General features: G+C 58.4%; 2 protein-coding genes across 2 annotated transcripts; both read left to right on the forward strand.

Annotated features, from left to right (window-relative positions):
• Positions 1-7,426: 7,426 nt before the first annotated feature.
• Prr35 (proline rich 35) lies at positions 7,427-9,637 on the forward strand. Its single transcript, XM_028854624.2, has 2 exons — positions 7,427-8,533; positions 8,808-9,637. The coding sequence occupies exons 1-2, from the start codon at positions 7,461-7,463 to the stop codon at positions 9,451-9,453; spliced, it is 1,719 nt and encodes a 572-aa protein (XP_028710457.1). The 5' UTR covers positions 7,427-7,460; the 3' UTR covers positions 9,454-9,637.
• Positions 9,638-10,939: 1,302 nt separating this feature from the next.
• On the forward strand, positions 10,940-12,888 carry Nhlrc4 (NHL repeat containing 4). Its single transcript, XM_037200563.1, has 2 exons — positions 10,940-11,053; positions 11,462-12,888. The coding sequence occupies exon 2, from the start codon at positions 11,843-11,845 to the stop codon at positions 12,482-12,484; it is 642 nt and encodes a 213-aa protein (XP_037056458.1). The 5' UTR covers positions 10,940-11,053; positions 11,462-11,842; the 3' UTR covers positions 12,485-12,888.
• Positions 12,889-12,952: the final 64 nt, after the last annotated feature.

Below are 12,952 nucleotides of genomic sequence, written 5' to 3' on the forward strand. Positions count from 1 at the left end.
GGGCCTCGGGCAGCGGGGCAGCTGCCACAACACATCTCACCTCGCCGCCCACAGCGCCTTCCCTGCCCCGATGCGGCTGCGCACCAGGCTGGACCTTCTCCTCCAGTGGAGGGGCAAGACTTGCACCTATGCATACTTGTGGCAGGAGCCTGCTCTGGGCACCTTTGCCAGCTAAAGATCAGTTCCTCTTTCTTCTTCCCTACTCTACCTGGCACCCACCCACCACACTGGCCTCTGCAGCTCCAGCCCCAGAAAGACTCAAGACAGGACTCTGGTGTCAGGGCAAGATGGAGGTCCAGTGGCTGCATGCTCACCCACTCTGGTTGGTCCCAGCAAACACCTCCGTGGTCTCCAGCATATGGGGGAGGGGAAGAAGGGGGTATTCAGAAGGGAGTTGTGTAAATAAGCAAAACTCTTTGGTTAGTATTGGGAGGGGGCTAGGGCTCCTCAAAAGGCCTGGAGGAGGGGGATGGGCAGACTAGTCAAAGCAATAGACCTAACATCATAGCGTCAACATGCTAGGCTAGACTGGGGTGGATTGTCACGAGCAGGAGGTCACAAAGCCCACGAGCAACAGGACTCGTCACGGAAACAGTGGACATGAGAGTTGTAAAGGGCTCTGCCCCCTTGTCTCTGTCCATCTCATCCTCACTTCTCACAGCTTTTCCATATTTCTTCCTAAGTCCTAATTTCCCGATAGCCGTCAATATGTTCCTGGCTCCCCCAAATTCCTGGTCCCTGTTGGTCCTGTATCCCCATGGCTCTTTCTCCTGGGTCCACCGTCTTCATTGCTAGCCATTATGGCCTTCCCAGGGCGGGCAGTGGCATGTTCTCACTTGTGAGGCATCCCTGTCAGAAGCACTTAGTGTACAAATTAGCCATGGCCTCCCTGCCTCCCTGTGCACAGCTCTGGGCGCTGGGCTGACAGGGCTGCAGCTCCCGGCCTTCTTCCACCTGCCCGGGGCACACAGCAGCCTGGTGTGGACCCCTGGCCACCACTCACAGCCAAGCAGGAGGTCCCTCCCGGGTGACCAACCAGGAATCTTCTCCTGAACCCCAACTTTGAGCTAAAAGGGGTGCCCACCACAGGGTTTATTCAGTGAAATTCTAGGGGCTTCAAAGCTGAGGCCCAGCCTTTGGATTACTCCAAGAGTGGCAATCCCTGGTGTTGAGGGCAGTGGGGGCCTGGGGATAGGGCCAGCTCACAGGCCCCCACGCCCCACCCGCCACCCTGCCTGCCATTCAGGCAGGGAAAATCATCTGTGACAGGCCCAGGAAGGCTGGCCCCGGGGGCCGCAGAGCAACGCACACAGCTCCACTTCCCAACATATGGCTGCTGTCGGCCCCAGGCACTGCTCAACCAGTGCCAGGCTCAGAGACGGGGTGGGGGCTTGGGCAGCCTGAGCTTGTCCCACCCACCTGGACAGGCCGGCTGCTCCCTCTAAAGGAAGAGGCCCCTGTCCAGCTGGAATGTTCCCATGAAAGGGAGTTTACAAATACCACCACCACCCACACACAGACAGCAGCCGGCTCAGACCCTCCAGGGATCACTGGAGTCTCATCCATCCAGCTGCCCGGCATACAGCGGCAGCCCTTTCCTGCCCCAGGTTGGTGGGTAACCCAGCATGTCCAGGAATGGACCACTCAGATCCCAGGAACGTCGTCCCTCAGACTCCTGCACACCACCACTATGGGCTCCATCAGTGTCCTGATCTCCTGAGCCTAGGTTTTCCCTGTGCAGCCACCAGGTCCTGTTACCTCCCTTCCTATACTGTGTATCCACTGTGGCTCCCCGGGGCCATCAAGACCTGCACCCTCCAGCTGGTACAGCGCTTCAGGCACGATCCTATCTCTGCAGTCAAGCCCTCAGTCTGCTCCCCCACTAGCCTACAGTCCCCAAGGACACTTTGAATGTGCAAAGAAGGTGAACCCCCAAGGGTGTCTCTTCCTTTCTGGACCAGGGATTTCACGTGGACTCTGGATGCTGCCACGTGTCCTGTACTCATAAGGTGTAAAATGAGCCACGGCCAAGTATCCTGTGCGGCACTCCAGGGCTTCAGTGTTGCTGTCGCTCCATGGAGTCCCTCTGTATGGGGGCTTTAGACCCTGTTCCGCTCTAGCCTCTGTCCCTCTGCCCACTGTGGAGTACCAGACAGCCCCTTACTGTCTTGATGAGGGCTGTAACCCTGAGGGAATGAGACAGTGCAGAGTCCAGAAACTTCGCCCGGCTCACAAGCCCCCAACACACACAGGGCCAATGCTAATGGAGGTGACAGGCGGGCAGCCATGGGCAGATCAAGAAGGGAAGGTTGATGGCTGAAATAAGCCTCCAGCTGAGGGTAAAGGCAAGCCCTACACCAGGAAAGACCACCAGGCCCCTGTCCTAGGGAAGGACCCTATTATGGCTTGACGCTAAGACTGGAGGCTCTCTCTAGAGAAGAAGGAGCTGCTGCTCAGGGGCAGTGTGGGCAGGGTGTCGGGCTCAGGGTGACAAGCCCAAACACAAAGCTATGGGGTCTCAGCCACCATCAGGAAGTGGGGCCATTTCCTACAGCTCATGGTCCCCCATTCCTAGAGGGGTGAGTGGAAAGCCCCAGAAGAGGCATAATCCAAGGCAGGAGAGGAAGGGGAAATCATGAGAGCCTGGATGTGCCTGAGAGCCCCTTGGGCAGAAAGTTGGGGGCTGTCAGGCACACGAAGCCCTCCAGATCTCCATGAGCAAGTCCAGGGCTTGTTTCCCTTCTAGGAAGCACGGAAATATGTCCAGGTGATAGAAACCCTTAGGGTCATTTTTAGATGTGGTTTCGCCTTCCCCTCTCGCCCAAATTTCTGAAAAGGCTCATTTAAGGTGGTATGGGCATGTGGGCCCCTCAGGTTCCCTCGGGCTTTTCCCGTTCTGGACATCAGCATATTCTGTCCATCTCCCTTCTCTGTGCCTCCATAGAGCTGGCCTAGGCAGTGATCACCCCTAGGGCTACCAACCTCATACCTGCGATGCTACATGGCATATCTCTGGGTTTCTCCTGCAGACCACACGTTCACTGAGCTGCAGCAGGCTTTGCTCCATGCATGCTGAAGCCAGGCCTTCCCTGGACAGTGACAGCACCCTCCAGCCCGCCCCTGGTGTTACCAGACAGAGGCTGTTCCATAATTCCCAGAAAGGGCATGGCTAGAGAGTACAGAGCTGTTCTTGAGAATAAAGGGCTCATGCCTAGTGTCCCCACTCTCCTTGTCTCAGAGTGACTTGAGTCTGCCATCGTCGCTAGTTAGTGCCCATGAGAAGCTGGACTCCTGGCCCCAGGACTCCTGGCACGTTGGCCACTCAAGCTGTCTCCCAGCCCCAGGCCACCTGCATGGTCAGATGGTTAGCTGGGCCAGGCAGGCAGAAAGGAGAATGCTGTATGGTCCATAGCACCACTTCCAGCTCTGGATGTCCCGCAGTTGGGGGTGGGCTGCTTGCAAGGAAGGTGGCATGGAGACAGGAGGAAACTAGACTGGGCAGGCCCTGCTCCTTGACCAGTAACCCTTGAACTCTGGCCAACAGCTGGGACCTGGCCATTATGTCTGCCACACAGACATGGGAACCAAGTCCAGGTTCATGGGACCAGAAGTACCAAACCCTCGGTGCCCTCCACCCCCATGTAGTGACCCAAAGTCACTAGAGAGATTTCCCTTCTTCCACAAGATCTGAACTGGAGAGATCTCAGGAGCCAGTAGCTGGGTCCTGGGTTCCCAAGAGTCTCTTGACCTCTGGGCCTCCGCAGCACAGGCCTGGGATAGCAAACACCCTTTCATGCTTGAAATGCCGTGCAGCACACCTCTGGGCTAAGGCGTCCTCCCCACTCACAGGCAGACGAGAGAGAGAGAGAGAGAGAGAGAGAGAGAGAGAGAGAGAGAGAGAGAGAGAGAGAGAGAATCTGTCCCTGTCCATGCCATGCTCACTGCCCACATGCACCTCTGGAACTCACCAGTTAGGCAAATTTCCCTGGGACCTGGCTAGGAAGTGTGACCCCAGATGTTAAGTTTTGACAACCCAGGAGCAGCTCTGGCCACGAAGACATTAAAGGGAAGGAAGTTCCAGCATCTAGATAGTGTGCTGGGCATTCCAAACCCTCCTGGGTCCTTTGTCACATCACAGTCCTTCCAGGAAAAGCCACCAGAGGGGATGAGGTCCTTCAGACAGGGGGCACAGGCACTGGATGTGTCCTGAAGCAGGGAGGAACCTCCTAGGAAGTGGAGAGTGAGGGCTGGGAGTGGCATGATGAATCCAGGGGTGGGGGGTGTTAGTGCATAGTGACCATTAGCAGGCAGAGCAAGGGGTGTGAGAGGCGCCTCGTGTTTGGAGTAAAGGAACGACACAGGCGCTCTGGCTTGCCCAGGGGAAGCTGGCAAGGACCCATAGGTTCCACCGCCTGAGCTCTGGGCTCGGCTCCTCCTGGTCCGCTCTGGAGGCCCCCTATCCTAGGGTTCAGCCCCCAGGCCCTGGTTTGGGTGGACAGGCGGCTGTCAGGGGCCAGAACCCTGACGGATGTGTGCTGACGCCCCCTCTTGCCGCTGCGGGGACTCGGGAGACTTGGCTGCCTCTGCGCACCCCCGCGGCAGCCTGCAGGCGTCGGGGGCGGGGACGGTGCCAGGAGCCCCTCACTCGGCCCGCACCTGCGCGCCACTCCAAGCTCTTGTAGCACCGTGGCGTGTCCGGCCTCGCTCCCTCCAGGAGCGGTCCCAGCGCGTCCACTGAGTGTACCGGGCGGCGTGCAAGGAGGTGGGAGCCGTCTGCGGCTGAGGCTGTCCCGCCTCCCTTGCCCAGCCTGGTCGGAGGTCGCTGCGTTTGGGAGCTCGCGCAGTGGCGCACGCGCTTCGCTGCCAACTTTGGTGGGCGCCTGTGAGACGGCGTCGGGGGACGCGGAAGGCGGCGGCGGCGGCGGCACGGATTCGCTACCGCTTCCAGCTCTGGACCTCAGTTACCCTGTGGTGTCCGCAAGTGGGAAGTTTGTCCCTCCACGGGGCCTGGCGCACACTTGGCAGACGCCATAGGATCGGTTCGGCAGACGCGGTAAGGCAGACGGGCGGCACTTCCAATGAAGTTGGGGCTCAGGCTCCGGACGGAATGCGGAATGCGTGGAAGGAACTGCTTGTGATCCCAGCACCTTGAGGGATCATCGGGGCGGTGCCCGCAGCGGGGAGGCAAAAGAAAGGTTGTAGGGTCCCAGCCGTCCACCTCAGCTCCTGTGCCCGTCCCTGTAGGGTACTGAATCCCAAGAGGCTTAATGATTGGGTGGGCTGGCCCCTCCAGCTATTAGTTCTCCTGACCAGGCACGCAGCCAGGGTGTCTGGGAGCACATGCCAGGTTGTAAGTTGGGGCTGGGACTGGGTGGCGGCAGGATGAGTGTGCCTTTGTGTATGTGTGGTGTAGGGATGTGCACTGTAGTGGACCAGTGCCCAGCAGCATCCTGTGGGTCTTGGAGAGGTCAGCACCTCGGTGCCTAGTCTGGAGGGAAACACAGGAGGAGCCCCAACCCTGGGTCCAAGGCCCCAGGAGGACCCTCGAGCCCGGCCTGGGAGGTGGGTTGAGCGGTAGCACCAATCAGCACAGCTGTGTGGCTCCCAGGGCTGGGTGATCGATGGCCCCCGCACAGACGCCTCTGTTGCCTGAGCACACATGCCTATCTGTCATCACATCTTGTGGGGGGCGGGAGGGGGGATGCAGGCAGGAGAAGAGGCTGCCTCCTCTGTACATGCTAAGTCCAGGCTGGGTCTGCAACCCCTCAGGGAGCCCCTGACCCTTTCCTGAGCCAGCATCCACCTCCCAACCTAAGAGTCTCTCTCAGCCTGGGTTTGCCCCATCTCCAGAGCCCAGCCTGGCCATGTGGACCCTCCTGTATGGTCCCAAGCCTTTTGATATGCAGTGCTTTTTACCCTTCTAACTGCCCAACTAAGAGGTGCCAGCCTGATCTTTGGTGAGACTAAGGGTGAATATCTACCACGGGCAAAGTGCAATGGACAGTATGCAAGAAAGCCGAGTTCTTGCTTTCCCCTCCCACCCCTGCTGTTCAAATCATGAGGCTCATGTGTGTCTGCATCTATGATGATTCTTTGACCAAGTGTGAGTCACAGCCATGTCTGCATGTGTCTTCCGGCATAGTCTGTAATGTGGGTATACCCTTGTGAACAGCCATATCCATTCCAAGTGGGAAGTGGTATGGATGTGTGTGCCCTTGGTGGCACACCCTGTGCCGGTTAGCTCAGCCAAGCAGGAGTTGTTCCTCCAGGCATAGAGCAAGGATTCCTTGGGAATCTTGCACGCTTGTATGCACACACCCAAAGCCCGTGTGCACATGCACCGTGCACAAGCACTGGGAGAGCGGACGACCCAGGTGGTGGCCCAGATGGAGTGGAGAGAGGCTTCTGAGCCAGTGTGCAGGGCGTGAGGGGACGAGGGTCTTGGCTGAGTGCGGTCACTGCAGGCTCAGTCACTGACCTGCCTGAAGCCACCCAGATGGAGCTGGGCTGAGCAGGTGGCTGTGCCATGAGGCCGTGCTGTGACATCCACTCCCCCCAGCCTGGGTTGGGGGACCTCATGTGTGGCTGACCCCCCTGAGGGACCTCCAGTGTCCACTTGACACTCTGTTAGCTGGCTTGGCCATGCATACATACACTCACACACACATTTGCCCATGTAGTGTTAGTCAGATCTCAAAGTTTCTGGGGGCTTCTAATCTCGGTCTTCGCTTCTCTTTCTGGCAGGGCAGGTGGCTCAACCGCGACAGTGTCTCTAGAGGGCCATCAGACTGGTGCCTCTGGTCACACACGGCTGCTTTCATTCCCTTACCAAATGCTCAGTGGGTACCTGCCTGGTGCAAAGAACAGAGACTTAATGGGACCGGTTATCCCAGCAACTGGCCTGCAGGGCCATCTTGGCCCCAGAAGTGGGGATTTGTACAGGGTCACTTGCTAAATAAAATACAAGACACCCAGTTAAGCTTAAATTCAGAAAAAAATGAATATTTTCTTAGCACAATTTCTAGGTCCTCCTTAGACCATCCTTATATTACAAACTTACTTATGTCTGCCTGGGCCAGAATGGCTAGGCACCTTCATTTTCTTTTTTCTTTTTCTCTTTCTTCCTTTCTTCCTTCCTTTCTTCCTCCCTTTCTTTCTTTCTTTCTTTCTTTTTTTTTTTTGACAGAATTTCACTCTGTAGTTCAGGATGGCCTGGGACTCACAGAAATCCCCCTGCCTCAGCTTCCCAAATTATGGGATTACAGGCGAGTGCTACCACATCCCCTCCCAAAAGAATGAAGGAGGCCTTGAGGCAAGGCAAATGGGGGCGTCTAGAGTTCTGATGAAGAGACCCCTAGTGAAGATGAACAGAGAGTGAGAAGGCCTGGTGTTAATTGGGTCCTTATCTCTCCTATCTGCAGGTGGCCATGATACCCAGGCTTGCCTGCTAGCAGGCTGCCATGTCTCGCGAGGCAGGTTCATGCCGAGTGGGCACTGGGACAAGGGCACGGTCAAGGAAGCCCAAGAAGCCACATTACATTCCACGGCCCTGGGGCAAACCCTATAACTATAAGTGTTTCCAGTGTCCCTTCACCTGCCTGGAGAAGTCACATCTCTATAACCACATGAAGTACAGCCTCTGCAAAGACTCCCTCTCTCTACTGTTAGACTCCCCTGACTGGGCATGCCGCCGTGCGCCCCCCTCGCCCAGGCCTCGGGTGCCCACCCCCAACGGCTCCACAGACTTCTCAGACCCTGGTAGTCAGCCTACTGTGCCGGATCTCATTGTCACTGATAGCCTTTCCCAGCGTCGTTGTGGCAGGGGCCCCAAACCTGGACCAGAAGAGTCCCCGGGGTCACTGCCCCCTCTGGCTAGAGCCATCCGGAAGGGTCCAGGCCCCAGTAGTCTCTTGGCAGAGTCATGGAAGCCAAGGCTGAGCGGTGGTGGTCTGATGAGCGAGGCCCTTGGGGCTGTGGCTTCAGCAGGTTCTGAGAGGAGTGCCCCCTGCTACCCACCACCCGCCCAGGGAGAGTTCCCTGAAGCCCAGAGCCTCCACCTGTCTTTGCTGGGTGTCAACTACCCTCTTGGCCCAGGCCTCTTCTCCTACCTGGGGCCCTCCCTGGCGGCTGCCGCAGCCCACATGCCCTTCCTGGCCTCCACCAGCCCCTTGCTGCCCCCCGCAGCTTTCCCAGCCCCACAAACACCGGAGCGCCCAGGCCTGGCCCCCCGCCTGTACTACCCACTGCTCCTGGAGCACAGCCTAGGACAGTCAGCAGCCAGGGCTGCCCCCGCCAAGCCCTCTGTGCCCCTCAAGGGCCCCCCCGGGGCTCTGGCTGCTCCTGGGCTGCTGAAGGTGCCCGTGCCAGGGCTGGGGGCACCTTGGCCTCCTGGCTTGTCCAGAGACCCAGGGCACGAAGGAGAGCTGGAACGGGTGCCTCAGAGCAACCAGCAGAAGAGGCTGCCCCCGGGCAGCCTGCCTGAGCTCCCAAAGGCCCCCTCCTCGAACCCGGCAAAATTTGGCTGTCAGAGCAGGTGGGTATCAGGAGCTTTGGGTCTTGGGGTGGGGGTGTCAGGGGTGGGCTGAGTGGGAAACTAGGCCACCTTTAGCTTACTCACTAGGAGTAGAGACTCCGGGCCACTCTGATACCCAAGAGTCCTTTTTCTCTCTTTGCTTCTGGATGTCCAGTTCTAGACTGGGTCCTCTTCTTTTCCCTGGGGTATGGGTGACACTGAGCAGAGGAAATAGGCTGGGGTTAGTGGGACTTTAGGGGGCAGGATAGCCTTCTGACTGGCTTCTACTTCTCAGCCTGCCAACAGGCACCTCCCTGATATTCTGGCCTGAGGACAAGGAGCCAGGTAACCCTGAGGCCCCAGGCCCTGAGGTCCATCTTCTGCAGCAGTCACAAGGCCAAGCACTAGGAAGTCCCGGCCCAGTGGGAGAGGACCTGAGCCAGGCCTTTGGTGACTACGCCAGGGTGGAAGAGTGCTTGGGGCAGCTGGCACCGGCTGGGGATCTGGCCCCTAGACCTCTACGGGAGCAGCTTGGCAAGATTCGCCGCGAGCTGTTCAACATCCATCAGGCGCTGGCCCGGGCAGCTCGGCCACTGGACACACCCCTGGACCTCTCCGTGAAGCGGGTGCCTACCAAGGGAACTAAGGCACCTTCAGAGTCCTGGGGGCTGCCTGATCCAAGCCCCATGCTGGCAAGGGGGGCCTCTGAGCCCTCCAGCATACTGGGCCCTGTCCTTGAGCCTTTCTCTAGCCATACCACCAAGTGTGAGGCTGACTCCAGTGTCCCACCTCCTGTCCTCCCGCTCCAGGCCCCTGAGGACCACGTAATTCCCGGTGGCGGCTGGGGTAACCGTCTTGGGGCTGGCAGCTCCCAGACCCCTAAAGATACCCCTAGCTTGCAGATCCTCCCAGGTGCTGAGGTCTGTCCACAGCCACCTTAATGTGTGGGCTCATCTCCCTGACCTGGGCCCCATTGTCTGGGCCTGTCCAGTGTCGGTGTGCATGTATTCTGGACAGATACCCCCGTTCCCCCCACTAGCTCATGGTAGAGGTTTATCTCTGGGGTCACATGGACATAACAAGGTCATGATTTATTTATTGAACAGAGTTGTGGACATTAAAATAGAAAACACCTTCAAACACCCTGCTTGGGCTTCTTTCCTTTTCTGTCCCTGCATAAGCACCTCATGGAAACGTCCCTGGCCTGAGTATCCCAGTGAGCAATGTCTTGGACACCATGCTGGGGGTCATCTTTGGCCTCAGAGTCCTCATTCTGGACTTCGTTCTTCCAAAGACTCTGGAGCCAAGGGGTGGGCTGGGTACACACACTCAATTAGGGAACTCGGGGAAGGGTGGCAGACAGGCAGACATGTCAGGATGACCTGGCCTATTTCGGCTCACTGGGGATGGGCAAGGACCCTGCTCGTCCTTGGGTCTGAATCCATCCAAGCAGCCCAATGCCAGCTTTGCCTGTGGTGGCCAAAGCCTCCTGCCTTCTATGGCTCTAGGCTGCTCACCCCGTGTGGCCTGCCTGGGCCCCCCGCCAGCCCCTGCAGCCATGATAGGCATCGGTGGCCTTCACAGCTCACTGCTTCCCTCCCAGTACAGCCCCTGCTTGGCTTTCCACAGGCCAGGGTGGGAGACAGCCAGGGAGGGCTTCTGGGGCCCCCCAGCCACAGCAAATTACTTTTCTCCCTGGGGAGCTGGGCTATAGCCTCCATGCCCACTCAGGAATGCCCTGAAGTACAAGCTGCCCTCAGAGGAGGTACTGTTCTCACCGGGGCTGGACTGGCCAGGCTGGGGCCAGTCCAAACAGGACCTTCAGCTGCTCCATTAACCATCTACCTGGTGATAGCATCAGGTAGCCACCCCACTGTGAGGCATGACAGGTGGTGTTGGGGCTGGAGTTCTGGCTGACCAGACCAGGGTGCTGTACAGCTGCAGGCCAAGGCTGACAAAAGCTAGCTGGACGCCATTGACCTGGAGGCTTCCTGGGGAACTACTGGGGGGAGACAGACGTCCAAGGAACCTCAAGTCCTAGATCTGAGGCAACTTCCTCTCAGCACCTCCATGAGCCTACTGCATCCCGGTTTCTGATCCTGGGAGGCAACACCATCAGCTTCACAGGAACAGAGATAGGGCTAGCTTGACCTCCTGGTGGCGGTGGCAAGATGGTGACCAAGGTTTGGTCCTGATGCAATGTCCTGCCTGGAGGGGTGGCCTATAGTTGTAGAGGGCTATAGGTACCTTCTGGAGAGGGCAGGCTTGTCTGGGAGACATTCAGCTCTGAGGGGGCAGTAGGAAGTGTCCAGGGTAAGGGTGAGGCCCAGAGGAAGACCCAAGCAGGAGGGTACAGGCCTGGAGGCCAGGGACTCAGTGCAACAGCCCCTCCCTGCCTCCTTGCTCAACTTGTCCCTGCAGGGGACTTGTCCGGTGACTCCTCCCCTGCTCTGCCCCGACTCCACACACACACACCCGGGCTGTCTCCAACAACAGAAGCGTGAATAAAGTCCTGAGGCCAGAGCAGCAGCCTGGCCCTCGGTAAGGGATATCCTGGTCTCTGTGCAAGGGGCAGGTGGAGAGCCCTGAGCGGGCTGGGGTTTGGCTGTCTCTCTGTCAAACAGAGGGGCTGTGGGTGGGAGACAGGGACACTAACTGGAGCTTAGGCTATCCCTGTGAAGGAGGAGTCCCAGGGCTGGTGAGTTTGAGAAATGCTGCTTACTGTCTCCCCTCACCCACCCTCCCAAGCTAGGACACAGCTATGTCTGTGATTTGGGCCTTAGAGGAAACCTTTGACCTTCTGGAGCGGGTAGTCTCTCTCTGACCACTGTTGCAGACACCTTGACACCTGTGTGGCTGGCTGCTGGGCTTGGGGACCAGGTGAGCACTCAGGAGTAGGAGGAACCGAGCATGAATACAGCTCAGCCCTTACCCTCCACCTCCCCACAGTTCTTCACCAGTACCATAGGAGGGCACCAGCACCCATCAGCCACCATCGGCACATCTGCAGCTACAGAGAAGCTGAGAGAGACTGACTTGCTGCCCTTGGCCTCCAATCTGTCCTGACCCCTTGACCTCCTGGGCCACCCCTACCTCCAGCCACCTACATCCCAGGCCCTGCTTGATCTCAGGCTGGACCAACAAAGAGAGGCCAGTTGCTCCTGGCAGCCCCGGCTGCTGGGGCAAATCCTGGTGCCAGCGGGGGCTGCAGGGGCCCCCCGAGGCCTGCACTGCTCCCCAGATGGCCTGCTCTTCTTGACGGCTGGCGCTGCACCCTGTGTCCAGGTTCTGGATCTGGAGGGACGTTCCATTTGTCAACTATCCTGCTGCATGCCTAGAACCGGAGCCTTTGTTCCAGAGGATGTGGCTGTGACGGCTTCGGGACTTGTGGTGGTCAGTGACCTCATCCATGGGGCCGTGTCTGCTCTTCGGTACACTTCCCGGGAACCCCAGGGCCGCTGGGTGACTGTAGGCACATTCTTGTCCCCCCGAGGGCTGGCTGTGGATGCCTTTGGCCACTTCCTGGTGACAGACTACTTGCCTGGAACTGTGCACAGCTTCATGTTGGGACCAACTTGGGAGACCCTGGCTCCAGCCTCCATGCTAGGTCTGGAGGGCCCCTGTTGGGTAGGTCCAGGGCCTGATGGGGGCCTTGCTGTGAGTGAAGAGTTTGGGGATGTGCAGCTGTTTGGCAGTGCCCACCAGCGTCTGGGCTCCCTGGGAACCTTGACTGGGCATAGCTTTGGCCATCCAGCGGGTGTGTGCTCTGACTCCGAGGGTAGCATTCTTGTGGCTGATGAGCAGAAGCACCAGGTAACCCTGTTTCCCCGGGTTGGGCCACCCATCTGCTTGCAGTTGGAGGGACTGGAGAGGCCCTTGGGTATGGCCTGTGCTCCCCAGGGCCAATTGGTGGTGGCAGATGCAGGGAATAACTGCATCAAGGTGTACCAGTATCTTGGAGAGATGGCCTGAGGGTAGGCTCTGGGGAGAATAGCCCCTTGCTATGACTGGCCAGCCCTGAGTCCTTTGTACTATCCTGGAAGTTTGGTGGGCTCCTTGGGGGATGCTGAGCCTGCTTTCACACCTGGCCTCAGCTGGCCTTCTGATTTCCTCTTGGTAAGTAAGTGCTCCTGTCTACTTGGCAGCCATGAATCACCACCTCCCCATGAGGCTCTAAACTAGGCCATCTCCATATCCCTGTTCAGTATGCCCCTGGCCCTTCATCCCCCCAACCTCCAAAGGCCACCCAGTCCTTAGCTGTGCTAGCTTGGGTCTCAGGAGTCCTGAGCTTTCAGGTGACACTTGAAGCTACAGATCCTGGGTGCTGAGCCCATCCGACAGTGCATAGCCAGGCAACATCTCCTGCCAGGTGCCCCAACCCTAACATCCTAATCAGAGGCAGGCAGGCAGGGAGGGAGGGAGGGTGTGGCTAGCAGGGCT

Source organism: Peromyscus leucopus, chromosome 8b, assembly GCF_004664715.2.
Source record: "Peromyscus leucopus breed LL Stock chromosome 8b, UCI_PerLeu_2.1, whole genome shotgun sequence".
NCBI lineage: Eukaryota > Metazoa > Chordata > Mammalia > Rodentia > Cricetidae > Peromyscus > Peromyscus leucopus.